Raw genomic sequence first — 14,967 nt, 5'->3', positions numbered from 1 at the left:
CCTTCAGTGCCAGACTGCACAGGAGAGGGGACCCAGCTCCCATGGGGTCTCTAAGAGTTGTTTTCCAGCATAACCACAGGTACCTCCTGTTTTCCTGACCTCACCCCACTGGGATCAATATCCTGTTATGAACCCTTTGACCTGGGGTTTTTGTAAGTTTGTATATAAGACTCCTCTACAATAAAGGTGAGAGACATTCTCTCAGAAAAGGACCAGGAGTCTTGTGGTTCATCCAAATCTCCAGGCTTTCGCCCAATACTCGGACTTAGTGGCCAAGAGCAGCCACACCAGGGCAGAGAGAGGTAAGCAAGCAGAACACAGACTACACATGCTGGATGCTAAAGCCTTTGAGCTGAATGCCACCTTTCGCTGCTTCACAGAAACACACTATACTGTGAAAGCATCTGCACTTGCTCTTAATGTGGAAAATGTAGTCATCGTTGTACTGTTGAGTCTGAGGCTGGGAACAGCCATGCTCCTCCCACCTTTGGGCTGTGATCCAGGCCCCCCACAAAACCAGCTCACCGAGCTGACTATTGACAGGCAAGAATACATGCCAAGTCCAGGCCTGGGCGGTGGGGGTGGGGAGACAGGCTGAGCAGGCAGCAACCATACTCAGGCACAGGCACCTGGTCAACCCTCCCAGACGTCAGACTAAGACCTCTGAAAGCAGTGTGAATGGCATTTTGCTCAATGATCCTCAGTGCCTGGCACATAAGAGGCATCCAGCCCATGTCTGCTGAGTGAACAAATGAATGATTGAATGTGTGTTGGGGTTTACCCAGTCATACAAAAGGGGACAAGGGACTGGGGCTCTCACACCCCAATGTTGAGGGCATCGTCAGGCAGGCACTTAACTTTGATCCAGGAGGGGAGGAGGAGACCTAAGACCCTCAGAGAAAGGAGACATTCTAGGTTCCTGGGGCGTAAGCACGGGTATATGTCAGAGGGTGGGAGGGGTCCATCACTGGCTGGAATCCCTAGAGTACACTACAGAAGTGGGATCCCCACATAGCCTATCAGACTGAGCAGAGACCTGGGCAGAGGGGCTAAGCTGGCTCCTCAAGGCACATCTGGAAGCATTGCCTGGCCTCGGGAACCCTTGGTGGTGAGAGGTGGCTGGGAATAGAGTGCTTCCCCCTACCCCTCCATCTTGACACCAGTACTCACCTGGTCTGGGTGGGCATGGAGCACATGAGTTCACCCCCCAGAAGGTCCCCACACTGCCACAGCAGTCTTCCTGAGAAGTCAGCTCCACCAGGGGGTTAGCACACTGGAGAAGAGACCATAGACAACACCTGTGACACCTGCTATCCGTGCACCAGGGGTCCGAGGCTCAACTCACAGAAAGCCAGTATTTTTCTGAGTCCAAACTCTACATTGCCTTAGACTGCAGGTACTAGTGATGACTTTTCTACAAGGGTGCTTCCATGGTCACCTTCTGCGTGCCTGGTGCTGACAGGCACTGCACTGGCCTCTCCACAGTCAGCACCACCCCCCTTTTAGACAGAGTCTCTGTAGCTTAGGCTGGCCTTGAATTCACTATGTAGCTTAAGTTTTTGACCTTCTTGACTCTAACTCCTAAGTGGTGGGATTACAGGGCTACACCACCATGCCTGGTTTATGTAGCGCTAGGGATCAAACTGGGGGGGACCTTCTGCATATGAGGCAAGCACCCTACCAGCTGAATTACACCCCCAACCCACTCAGGTCCTTTTGTGCTGTGCAGTTGCCCATATGGGAAATGGAAACATGTTCCACAAGAACAAGGAAGAAAGAGAGAACCATAGACTGGGGGCCATAGCGCCCTAGACACCCGAAGAGCTGAGGCAGAAGCTTTGTTCTCACCTGTCCATTCACTGTGCTCATGTAACATCGGCCTAGAAGTCCCTGATGCCGGGACAGCACTGGGGGTGGTGGCCGGGGGGCCTCTCCATCCTGAGCAGGTATGCGGTTGCTGGCCCAGTGGCTGTGGCTCGGGCCAGCAGGGGGCCGGTGAGAGGCTCGGGTCTCCACACTGTTTTCATCCAGCCCTGGGCCCACCTCACCCCGGACCCGCGCCACCTGGTGGATCTGCACAGAGGCCTCAGGCGGGTGGTGGATATGCACCTTCACCAACGAGGGGTTCACAGAAGCTAGGCAGAAGGGCCAAGAAACCGGCTCCTACCTCATTTTTCACCCTAGATCGGGCAGGCTCCAGACTGGGTGTCTCTCAAAAAGCCCCCTTCCATTTCTTTGCCTGTTAAGTGGAACTAGAACAATGCCCGCCCCCACCCCTCAGACAGGAGGAAGTGGTAACTCCTCCATGGAAGGCTCTGCACTGAAAGCTATGCAGTTCTTTCTGATTCTACTTCCTCTGCGGGCCGTAAGCAGCCCTGTGTGCCGTCCAACCACATTCCTGAGGGTCATCCCACCACACAGCCTTCATAGGCACTCTGGGCTCAGGAGCCCCATCCCAACTCCTATAGAATCCTGTTTGTACCTTTAATTTGTCACCTATTAACTGAAGGCAGGGAAATAAAATGCATGTTGAATTCTACCCCTACCCATTCCCCCTCAACTGCCCAGGCTAGGGGTGGAGTGTAGGGGGAGCTCCATAAGCTGTGTTGTCTTCCCCAGAACAGGTTAAGGGGACACACACACACACACACACACACACACACACACACACACACACACACACACACACGGAGGAACTCCAATGGAATGACATGGAGACCTGTCCCAACCCAACATTCTCACAGACAGGCTGGCTGCCCCAAATTGCTGGCACTCACCGAGCTGGTTAGAGAGAGGCAGCATGAAGGTGGATTGCTTCAAGGGTCCTTCCAGCAGGGATCTGTGGTGGGAGCCTCTCCTTGGAGGCTCCCTGTCTGGCTGTGGGACAGGCAGATGGCAGAACTTCCCCGTGGAGTTGGCTGGACACCAGCACTCATCCCGGCCAATGCAGCGCCCTCCGTTCAGGCAGGGGATCTGGCAGAAATCTACAACAACACTCAGTGATTGGCAGCTGACCTCCAGTTGGTATCAAGCAAGCAGAGATGTGGGGGACTTGGAGGGTGTAGAGCCCCTTGAAATACAGGGCCCTTCCTCGAAGCCCTGGAGTAAAGATGAGCAGATAGCCATCCTTTTAGAGAAGCCTCCTTGTGTCTCTCCTGCCCACCACAGTAACCTAGAGCACAGGCAGGGGCATGGTTCCTCTCTATCAAAGCAACTTGGACTCAGAAAGGTTATGTGAGTTGCCTGGAGTCACACAGCCAGGCTGGGACAGAGCTAGGATAAGACTCACTCTCTACTGTGACCTATAACAACTGACCAAGCTACAGCAAGAAGCTCCACGACAAGGATTCCCTGAGAGGCAGCCCCACCACCACCACCACACCAAGCTCATGTGTGGGGAGGGGACTCACAGATCCGGAAGCCAGACTTGGGGTCATGCCCATGGCCACCCTGGCTGTACAGGGTGGTGGTATCGCCCTTCTCACAGCTGTTGGCACAGCGTCCACGGGCACAGGTCTGCTTGCAGATGGTGGGAGTGAAGACGACCTTGATCTTCTTGATTTTCTCGGTGAGGTTTAGCCCTGCAGAGAGAGGGCTTGGGTCCTGGACAGAGCCTGGTACAAAAAGCCCTTAGACTGAGAGGTATGTCCTCCAGCACCTGCTAAGACCTGGACACCAGGTATGCGGTCAAGGTAGGGTGAGGGTTTCAAGAAGTGCTCAGACATGTCCCCTTAAGCCCATGCTTTGTGTACACTGATATGTACTGCTGCAAGAGGAGCCATTCAAAACTGCACTGGCAAATCTCATATATCTAACTGAATATTTCCTTTTTGTTGTTGGTTTTGTTTGTTTTCGAGACAGGGTTTCTCTGTGTAGCTTTGGAGCCTGTCCTGGCACTTGCTTTGTAGATTAAAGGTATGCACCCCCACGGCCCAGCTTGAATATTTCATTTTACAGTTGGACTGAGGTGGAAAGATATCTAGGGTGCCCTTCGTTACACGGCCAAAAGGTGCAGGCCTAGGCTTTGAGCACAAGGGCAGAGAGTGGAAACAGCTCTGGCTGGCAGAGAAGGGGTTTCCCAGGGGAAATAGAGGAAGTTAAGGCCCAAGGAATGGCTAGAATCAGGTTTGGGGTGGGGGAGGTCTGGTTACCAGCTTCATTTAGCAGGGTGTGGGGAAGCCAGCAAAACATCAAGGCGGAAGTGAGGGCTGCAGTCAATGGCAGTTGTATGGTGTTATGCGTCCAGAAACGCTGGGGCTTTCCTAGAAGCAGCTGACTGCACTGGTCCAGGATTGGAGTTTGCAGAAAGGATAAAGCGGAAGTGCCTGAGTCAGAGAATTGAGGCCCACAGCTGGGTATGGAACAAGCAAAGGCAGGCAGAGGCGACAGAGCAGGAGATGGCAGCCACTGTCAAAGTCCTAGGGCCCAGATGGATTAGTTTGACACTTTGGAACTTGGCACAAAGCGAGTGCACCAATACTGTTTGTTGGCTGGCTGAAAAGGTGAAGGACAAGGTGACATCTCTGTCCTCCGAGAGTGGGCGGGGGAGCAGAGGCGGGGCAAGAATGGCTCGGATTTAGATGCTCTGCTCTCCTAGGTCCAGATGCAGGATAATCTTACCCCAAGGGGGCGAGAGATGGTTCACATGGGATCCTGGCTGGGTGCCATCTCTCAGCTCCAGTCCTGGTCCCGAAGGCAAAGCATTGGACGTCAGCTGGCCATTGGCACCAGTGGCTGGATAACGGCGAACAGTCCTGGACAGCCCTGTGAGCTGCTGCAAGGGGCGGGTCTGGCTGAGGCCATTCAGGGTCCTGTGGAGATGACCATGACCTGGGGGTTTGCATCCCAGGAGCCGCATCTCTCGGCCCTCTGTCATCTAGCTGCCCTCCACCCCTCACTTGCTCTAAAAGAATTCTGTCCATTAAAATGCCTTCTCCCCACCCATACACAGCTGACTCCTGGGTGTGTAAGTGCCTAGATAAAAGGACCAAGGGTGGCCAGTCTTCTAAGAGGGAGGACCTACCCCTACTGGAGTGTTTAGGAAACCCAGCCTCAGGACCTTTGACTACAGCAGACTTTCCTGTGTAGCTCCGACATTCTGGGAGTCTTTGACAGCCCACTCAGGGGCCAGCCCAGCACTGAAACCATGGTGTGTGCCCAAACCCTGCTATTTTTATCCCCAGTACTGGGGACAAATCCCAGGGACATACACACGCTAGGCAAGCACTCTACCACCGCTACATCCCCTGCCCTATTTAACATCTTTTATCTTGAAGCTTGGTCCAGGCTGGCCTCAAATTCACCATCCTCTTGCCTCAGCTTCCCCAGCCGGGATTGCAGGTATGCCCCATCCACACCCAGCCCTGCTGCTTCTCCATGTAACACGCTATGTAAATTATAATGTGGAATGGGTTAACAACAAATATACACACATAGATCATTCATGGGCAGAGCCTAGGATCTATCTCCCAATTAATTAATACAAAAATAACACAACAACCATATCCAAAGAGAAAAAAGAATTCATCATCTCCCATCCCAACAGGGAAGATACTTTTGCCTATGTTTCAACCTTTGCTCACAAATATGGTTTTACAAGATTATCCTCGGCTGTAAATACAATTTAAATTTTTAACTTAACATTATGCCCACTTTATACAATTAATTACACATTTCCCCCCAGATTCTTCATTTTCCCTACCCTGTGGCTGCTAATAGGAATCACCACTCAGAGACATACTCCTATTGCATTTTTAGATTGTTGTTTGACACTGTGGAAAGTCTCACACGGATGATATACTTTCTCCTGTTAAAATATTCTTTTGGGGCCAATGAGACTGCTCAGTAGGCAAAGGCACTCGCCGAGAAGCCTGGCCACCTAAGTTTGATCCCTGGAACACACGTGGTGGGAGAACAGACTATTGGAAGTTGTCCTCCGGTCTCCACATGCACACCATGCCCCCACAAAAATAAATAAATGTAAAACATTTAAATATTCATTTAGGGGGTTCATTGTTCCATTTGTTTCATTCTATCTTTGATGTTTTTGTGTGTGTTTATGTGTGTATGGGCATACGCACATGTGTGCAAATGTGTGTGGAGGTCAGAGTTTGGACACTGGGCATCTTCCTCAATTACTTTCTGCTTTACTTTTTGAGATAGGTCCTCTCACTGAACCTAGAGCTGTGGTGATATATTATTTATGATTTAATAAAACTTTCCTGAAGGATCAGTGAGGCAAAGCAGGCCACACTAGTTAGCTATGGAAGCTGGGCAGTGATGGCACATAACTCTAATCCTGGGACTCACGAGACAGAAGCAGATAGATCTCTGTGAGTTCAAGGGCACCCAGGGCTACCCGGAGAGTGAATCCGTTTAAAAGAGAAATAGAGCTCACGCCTTTAATCTCGGCACTAGAGAGATGTATAAGGAAGAAGCAAAGGGTCTCATGTTTCCAGTTTCCAGTCACAGGGAAGACAGGATCTCCAATTCAGCCTTGGTGGAGGTAAGAGCTACTGGCTGGCTGCTTTGCTTTTTTGATCTTCAGCTTGAACCCCTATATCTGTCTCTGGGTTTTTATTATTCATGTTACATAGAGCTCACCAGTTGTGTCAGCATGGGTCACCAGGAAGCCCAAAATACCATCTCCTAGTGCAGATGGGAATGATGATGACTGAGACAGGGATCTCCATCTGCACCTCCCTGGGACTGGACTACAAGTGTGTGCGCCCATACCTGGGTTTGTTTTTTATACGATGCTTGTGAATGAACTCAGCTTCTCTCACATGTGTAGAAAACCCTTCAGCAAGTGAGCCATTTCCCCAGCCCTCAAGGTTTTTTTTTTTTTAAATTATTTATTTATTATGTATAGTGTTCTGCCTGCATGTCTGCTTACAGGCCAGAAGAGAGCACCAGATCTCATTATAGATGGTTTTGAGACACCATGTGGGTGCTGGGAATTGAACTCAGGACCTCTGGAAGAGCAGCAGTGCTCTTAACCACTGAGCCATCTCTTCAGGCCCCAGCCCTCAAGGTTTTTAATAACTATTTTTATTTGGCCATTGCACTTTATTTACTTGAGAAGCTTTCAATAATAAACATTTTGAAAACAGTTATGACATTAGGATTAACCCAGTACCTCAGGCTTATCAAAGATTACAAACATCTTCAGCTTTAATATGTTTTGGTGTGTTGTTTTCTGAAGGGTCACATCAAAACACACATGTAAGTGTCACACTGTATACATGTATCAACATTACATGGAACTCCATTAACATATATAATTTTAAGGGTTTCTTTTGTGTCAGTTAAAATTTTAAAGTGGGTTTAAGACTTAATAAAGCACAGAAATGTACAACACAGAGCACATACCCACTAGTGTAGCCTATATAGTAATTAATGTTGTCACCATCAATGTTGAGAGTCAGCTATGCAGCTGAGTCTAGCCTCATAATTGTAGTTTTCCTTTTGAGACCTAGGATTACAGGCATACACTACCTGCTACTCCCAATCTTATTGTCAAATTTTGTAATACATTAATCAAATAAGCATAATAATGACACTTCAATGTTGCTTTTCTCTCCTTCTAAAATTTTAATTTAAAAATTCTTTTTGTGCCAGACAGTGGTGGCTCATCTCATGCAAGGCCAGCCTGGTCTACAGAGCTATTTCCAGGACAGCCAGGGATACACAACAGCAAAAATTATGTTTGTGTGTATATGTGTGTGGCTACGTATGGGTGTATCCATATGAGTACAGTTGCCTGCTGACACCAGAGGCATCCTATCCATTGAGGCTGAAGTTATAGGTGATTGTGAGCTGCCTGTGGGTGCTGGGAACTGAACTTGGGTCCTCTGTAATAATAGTATGTGCTCTTAACAGCTGAGCCATTTCCGCAACCCTCCTTTTCTTAAAAATACTTCTGCGGTTGAAATTTTGTTCACGGATGTATTTATTGCTTGTTCTTTGACAACCGTTTGAATTGTTTATCTCATAAACTTGAACAGATCTTCTACATGTTTGTTATTGGACGGCCTCTATTGTAAATACTCTAGCATTCTGACAGTGACATGAGCCACTGTATACACAGCAACATCTGGACCATGGTGGGCGAGAGGACATGTGAACATGGCCTATGAGAGGGACTAAAGACTCACCCAACAGTATACAATAGCTAAACCAGGACACTGGGAATTCCAGATGGGCCACCCTGACTCCAGAGCCCGTGTTCTGTGCCAGCCCAGACCCCAGTGGGAGTTAGCCAGGACTTAGGGATGCTCGGCATTTGCTAGGTCCTACCTCTTTTCTCCTCATTGGATTCTGTCCCTAACAGGATTCGGTCCGGGACCCTCGCCTTCTCCTACTCCAGAGTGGTTGGCTCCATGTGCTCAAGCCCTGAGCACTCTGCCGACAGAAGCTAGACTTGGACAACATCAAAGCCTGGTTACCTCATCTAATCAAGGCCCTGCCCCAGGCCCTATGGCATAGGCCTTGGCTCCTGGGAACCTCAATGCTGCTCCTTCTAGAACCTTCGGCAGCAAAGCCTCTTCTTCCTTCCAGAGTTTGGGGGATGGAGTAGAAAAGGGCCCATTAGCCATGCAGAAGTTCTAAGGGTGATAATGGTCCAGAATTGAGACCTAAACGTCAGGCCCACTCTTCTCAGGAGGTCAGTACAATCTGCTACATCAAAAGTAAAATCCTTCCAGTGCTTCCAAGAGGCTGCCCAATTACTTGTCAGAGAAGAACACTGGGGGAGCAAGCCTGACTGCCCTAGTCATAGAGAGGACCTGGATGCTTAGAGGAGAAAGGAAGGGGTTTGGTATAGAAGGACCAATATGGCCTGCTTCCAGCCGTGGAGTCTTGAGCATATTGCTTAGCTCCTCCAAACTCCATCATCCTCAGCAGCAGTGGAGTTAGGAATATCTACTCCACCGAGCTGCAGAGATGGCTGAGAGAATAGGGGGGCCATGCATGGAGAGGCCTGAGGGAATGGGGGCCATGCAATTACTTTACTAATACAAGGGAGTGTTCCTAAGAGGGAAAAGTGTGTGAACAAAGGGACAGAAGAGTTACCTACAGTTTAAATAGCATCCCCACCCTCAGCGCCACCCCAATGATAAAATGTGACCGAGTCACCTAAAATGTCTCTCGATTTAAAAGAAGACAGAGAAAAAGTTTAAGCATCTTTATACATAAAGAGTCAAGTGTGTAATCTGTTGTAACACACACACGCACAAACACACAAACACACACACACACACACACACACACACACACACACATATATATATATATATATATAAAACAATCAGGGACCTCTTCTGAACCCAATTCATTGTCATCCACTGATATGTTGCTGGGAACTGAACTCTGGACTCTGGAAGGGGAGCCAGTTCTCTTAACCACTGAGCCATCTCTCCAGCAACCAGGGATGGTTAATCTTTATTGTCCATCTGGTTGGATTAAAAACACCTAGAAAATCAATGATGAGACACGCTTCTGGGTGTACCTGTGAGGGTGTCTCCAGAGATATTAGGTCATGAGTGCTGTAACCCAATCATGGGCTCCTAAAGTGACATCACTATGGGAGGTGATGAGAGGTGGGGGCAGGGACTAGTCAGGGGAAGTAAACCGGCGGGGGGGGGGGGCATAGCTTGCCATGGCTTCTTTCCCTTGACTCTCTTTTCTATGCTCTCTTTCCACCACAAAGAAGCTACAACACAGCCCCTGCTGCCATAACATCTGCCCAGCAACCAACCCAGAAACTCGAAGACCAATGACCGAGGATGAGTTCTCTGAAACCGTGAGGCGAAATAAATAATTCCTCCTATATGTTGCCTCTGTCATGCATTTTGAACAACAACAAAATCAACTAGCATGGAGAGATATGATGCTAACACACACAGAAACGCATACTGATCATTACCGCCATAACTTCATATAAGAAAAGACTTTCAGGCCAGGCAGTGGTGGCACACACCTTTAATCCCAGCACTCAGGAGGCAGAGCAAGCGAATCTCTGTGAGTTCAAGGCTAGCCTGGTCTACAGAGTGAGTGCCAGGATAGGCTACACAGAGAAGCTCTGTCTTGAAAAACCATAAAAAAGAAAAGACTTTCAGTGCCCAAATCAATATTTGAATAGGCCTAACTTTATGAAAATCTCACCACTTTATATATATATATATATATATATATAATATATATATATATATATTATTATTATTTCACAGACAATGGAAAGCCTGCCACAGGCTGGTACCAGGGGGAGCCACTGGATCTGTCAAGAGAATCTTTTGACTTCTAATCCTGGAACTCTTTCAACAGGTTTAGTGAGAAAAAAAGTTCCCAAATCAGATAATTTGGACCTGCAGGCTTATAATGAGGCCATTTAATTAAGTATGCAGGGTGTCTCCACACTCTGCTCCCCAATTCAGTGATGTGGAGACACAGGCTAGGGGCCCCACAGTCCACCCATCCATGTAACTCTTCTCTAGAAGCTCAACTCTGTCTAGTTCATATGCATAGTGGTACTCACACATGTTACACAGAACAGCTCTGGGTGCTGTTGCTAAGTACCCAGCACTGAGCCAGGTGCTTTAAGTACCTCGCCCTATCCTTGCTACTTTAGAATGAGAACAGTAAGTTGCAGAATAACATGGGTACTATACTCCCAGTGAGAATAAGCTCTCATTGGGCATGATAGTGCACGCCTTGAATCCCAGAATTTGGGGGGCAGAGGCAGTGACTTTTAAGCAAGCCAAGGCTACATAGTAAGCCTCAAAAAAATTCTTTAAAAAATGTCTCAAAAAACTTCTTCTCCATGCTGGCCTGGAAGGAACTGTAAACAGTGGATATGATAGTACCTGAATTTGTATAACTATGCTTTCAAACTATATATATATATATATATATATATAATATATATATATATATATATTATTGTTTATATATAGTTAATTCTTAGACAATGTATTATGCATCAGACAGTATATTTGCTTTTAATAAAACTAAATCCTATTCAGAAACTCCATTTTATAAAGAAGGCAATCAAGGCTCAGCAAAGGTGTGGTAAATGTATGGAAATGTCTAGAACCCAAGATGGAGTGTGATGATGACAGAGTCACCGAGTTTTGGGTGCAAAAAGACATCATTTAGTAGAGTGCCCCCCCGAAAGCCCCACGGGTTAGGGAGTGACACTCAGACTCGTGCTGAGAGGATGAGGATGGGTAAGGGTTCGGGGTTTAGAGACACTTACGTGGTGACCATGCAAAGACCATGAGAGCAAAGGAAGAGGTGCAAAGGATGGGGAGGGTGGGAACACAACAGTGACACACGCTTGCAGGAGACACTGCAGGACGGCAGTGGCGGGGAAGAATGATGACAGGGCTCATAAGAACAAAATATAATAGTGTATGTTGCTGGTTGGTTTTTTTTTGTCAACCTTACACAAGCTGGAGTCATCTGGGAGAGGAAACCTCCATGGAGAGGATGCCTCCATCAGATTGGCCTGGAGGCATGTCTGTGGGGGTATTTTCTTGATCAATGATTGGTGTGGGAGGGCCGGGCTCACTATGGATGGTGCCACCCCTGGGGTCCTAGGTTGTCTAAGAAGGCAGGCTGAGCAAGCCATAGATAGCAAGCCAGTAAGCAGCATTTCCCTACAGGCTCTTCTTCAGTTCCTGCCCCCAGGTTCCTGCCTTGAGTTCCTGATTAGAAAAAATAATGTAAGAAACGCATGGAGGTGGGACTCATCTTTAATGAGCACATTTGTGAAAATTGTAGAACTGAGACAACAAGGGGAAAGGAGGTAATGGCTGTTTAGTGCCTGGCAGGTGACAGGCATCATGCTAAGTGTTTAGCACCATTTATCACTCACTCAAACAACTTGGTGATAAAAACCTCTTCTTGGCCCAAACCACTTTAAACAAAGTTAAAAGACAGATGAGCAAGTGTGTGTGTGTGTGTGTGTGTGTGTGTGTGTGTGTGTGTGTACAATCATGTCACAGACAAAAGAGAAATTATCACAGCATTTAAAGAGAGGACAGGCCCACAGCTCTGAAAGAAAAGCTGCAAAAGAAACTGAATACAAAAGCTCAGAGGAGGGCTGGGCGTTGGTGGCGCAAGCCTTTAATCTCAGCACTCGGGAGGCAGAGGCAGGCAGATCTCTGTGAGTTTGAGGCCAGCCTGGTCTTCAGAGCGAGTGCCAGGATAGGCTCCAAAGCTACACAGAGAAGCCCTGTCTCGAAAAACAAAACAAAATCTCAGAGAAGGAAGTCCTAAGTGCTCAGCCTTTCTGTGTAGAAGATGTACAAATGGAAAACAACCCCATGACAGCATGTTTTAATCCACCAGACTAGCAAAACTCCCAGAGTTTAATAACATACGTATTATTGAGACAGCAGAAACAGGCTCTCAGCTGTTGCTGGTAGGAGCCGGTTCCATTAGAGAATAACCGGGCCATGCCTGCTCTCAGTACAGGGCAGCAAGGCTTTGAGCCTGCTGTCCACCTCTGAGACTGGTCTGCGGATAAACCTGCTTTGGCGGTGCTGCTGCCTTCCTGACCCTATGAGGGCTGCTGCTGCCCCTTAGCTGCAAGGGTAGTGGCCAGTCACTTAAACCTGAGACTTCTGAGTACCATTTTTGGCCAATGGGAACTACATGAGAGGGTCTCCTCATCTTTACTACACAGCTGATGACTGGTCCTCAATGGGAGGCCACAGCCCATTTCTCTGAAGGTAGGACAATTTTGAACACCCCATCCAACCCAAAGCTTGATTTCCTGGGCTCGTGTCCCTGGTTAGCTGACTTTGCTGTCCCACTCTGCTTCCCTCTTTCCTTTTCGCACTTCTTCACCTCTGAGGAACCTGTCCCAAAACATGTGTTCATGTCCAAAATGATACAAATAAAAAGCTTTTCAGAGCAGCACTGCTTTGAATTAGCAAAATATTTTGTACAGAATAGAAGCGACAGAGTGGCCTCCAGTAGGGGAGCGGATAAACTAGAGATGGCTGCAGGACGAGCCAGGTGTCTTAACAGCTCTTTCATATCAGGAAGGAACACTCTCCAAGACATACTGAAATGTGGAAACACACAGCCCAAATCCAACCTCCTGGCTGTTTTTATACAGGCTGTGACCTAACAATGGTCTTTACATTTTTTAACGGCTGGAAAAAGAGTTAAAAGACTGTTTCTTGACATGAGAAAGTGATATAAAATTCAAATGTTAAGTTTCCATAGTTGAAGCCTCCCTGGAGCAGGGCCATGCACTGTCTATGGCTGGTTTTGCTCTTCGGCAGCCCAGCTGAGTAGTTGCAGAAGCCACATGTCACAAGAAGCTGAAATTATTTACCATGTGGCCTTTTATGGAAGAAGTTTGCTGATTCCTGGTGTAAGGGGCATGTAAAGTTGTAAAAAAAAATACTGAAAATACAGACACATGTTGTGAATATACATAAAGCAGACTTAGAAGGAAACCCTGGGAAATCAATAATAGTGGCTGCTTATGTGGGAAGGGCAGGAAGTGGGAGCTCAGGTCACCTGGTACGAAGGCTTTTTGGTTTATTTATTTATTTACTTAGGTGCATTGGTGTTAGGATGTCAGATCCCCTGGAACTGGAGTTACAGACAGTTATGAGCTGCCCTGTGGATGCTGGGAATTGAACCTGGGTCCTTAGGAAGAACAGCCAGTGCTTTTAATTCCTGAGCCATCTCTCTAGCTCCCTGGTATAAAGGTTTAAAGAAGAATTTATTCTGTGCAAGGCTCTGTACCAATAATACATATCATATGCATCCTCTCAAGTAGGCCTCTCTCTAGCCTGGTCCCCAATTTATACACATGATCCCTATTTATAATTGAAAACAAACAAACTAGGCGAACAGCTTTGGAAGGTTGCAGAGTGCGTGATGCACAGAAGCCAGGTTCCTAAACTAGGTCCACTTCATCCTGAGTCCCCTCCCCTTTGTTATTACTGCCATTTTACAGACAAGAACACTTGAGGCTGAGAGAGATACAAGACAGGTTTGGATCCACATTCTGGGGCCTCTTACACCCTCCTTTAGGCATTCGGGAAGCTCTTATGGGGCTGGAGAGGTGGCTCAGTGATCAAAAGTACATCCTGCTCTTCCAGGGGACTTGAGCTCGGTCCCAACACACATACCAGGTGACTCACAACCACAGGTAACTGCAGCTCCAGGGAATCCCACACCCTTCTGGCTTCCTTAGGCACCTGCAGACATGTGCATAAACACACACACACACACACACACACACACACACACACACACACACACCAAATAAATCTTTTATTTTTAAGAAGCACTTATTCATGCCTGTCACTAGTTGGGTACTGGGTCCCAAGGATGACAAGCACGATCTTTCCCTTTCAGATCTTCTGGAAGCTGGGCAAAGTGACCAGCACCTAGCAAAGGGCAGGAGGCTCAGCTGGAGCCAACATTAGTCTCGAGGTAATAGAAGAGAGGGGAGGGCTGGAGGCCAGACAGAAGGCTCTGGTGTGGTCTGGGCTACAAGTGACCAAGGATGGGACCAAGAGGAAGGTTTCAGAAGTGGAGATGTAAAAAACTCCCAACTAGGCTTGCACGAACGGGTGTCTGGGATGGAAATGTTTGGGAGCCCGGTTTCCTTTTGTTGTTCTGTTTTTGGAAGCAGAGACTCCTGTATCCCAGCTGGCCTTGAATTTGCTGTGCTGCTGAGGATGATCTTGAACTTCTGATTCTCCGGTCTCCGGCTGTCATAGGCTGAGATTACAGACTAGGAGCCCAGATTGCAACCCAAGAGAAATGGGTAGCGGGGCTCTGCTTCCAATACGATGTGTTTAGTGCCTCAAGCTGAATCTCAAGCCAGAAACCCAAGAGGCCAGACTCAGTCCAGTCAGTGCTGCAGCCACAGTGGAAGGGTGTCCTGGGGGGCAGGAGGAGGGAGTTGATCTCACCAGGGGAGAGGATGTCAAC

General features: G+C 47.9%; 1 protein-coding gene across 5 annotated transcripts in view; it reads right to left on the bottom strand.

Annotated features, from left to right (window-relative positions):
* Ltbp2 (latent transforming growth factor beta binding protein 2) overlaps positions 1–14,967 on the bottom strand; it is a 96,246-nt gene that overhangs the window by 43,942 nt on the left and 37,337 nt on the right. For all 5 annotated transcript variants that reach the window (XM_035445299.1, XM_035445300.1, XM_035445301.1 and 2 more), the window contains 5 exons: positions 4,621–4,811; positions 3,411–3,581; positions 2,778–2,984; positions 1,849–2,135; positions 1,171–1,273 (listed from right to left, as the gene is read on the bottom strand). In XM_035445299.1, coding sequence (XP_035301190.1) covers positions 1,171–1,273; positions 1,849–2,135; positions 2,778–2,984; positions 3,411–3,581; positions 4,621–4,811 — 959 coding nt within the window. The remainder of the gene's footprint in view (positions 1–1,170; positions 1,274–1,848; positions 2,136–2,777; positions 2,985–3,410; positions 3,582–4,620; positions 4,812–14,967) is intronic.

Source organism: Cricetulus griseus, chromosome 5 (genome assembly GCF_003668045.3).
Source record: "Cricetulus griseus strain 17A/GY chromosome 5, alternate assembly CriGri-PICRH-1.0, whole genome shotgun sequence".
Taxonomy (NCBI): Eukaryota; Metazoa; Chordata; class Mammalia; order Rodentia; family Cricetidae; genus Cricetulus; species Cricetulus griseus.
The sequence above is the reverse complement of the archived record's forward strand: the minus strand, read 5'-3'. Positions and strand labels throughout refer to the sequence as shown.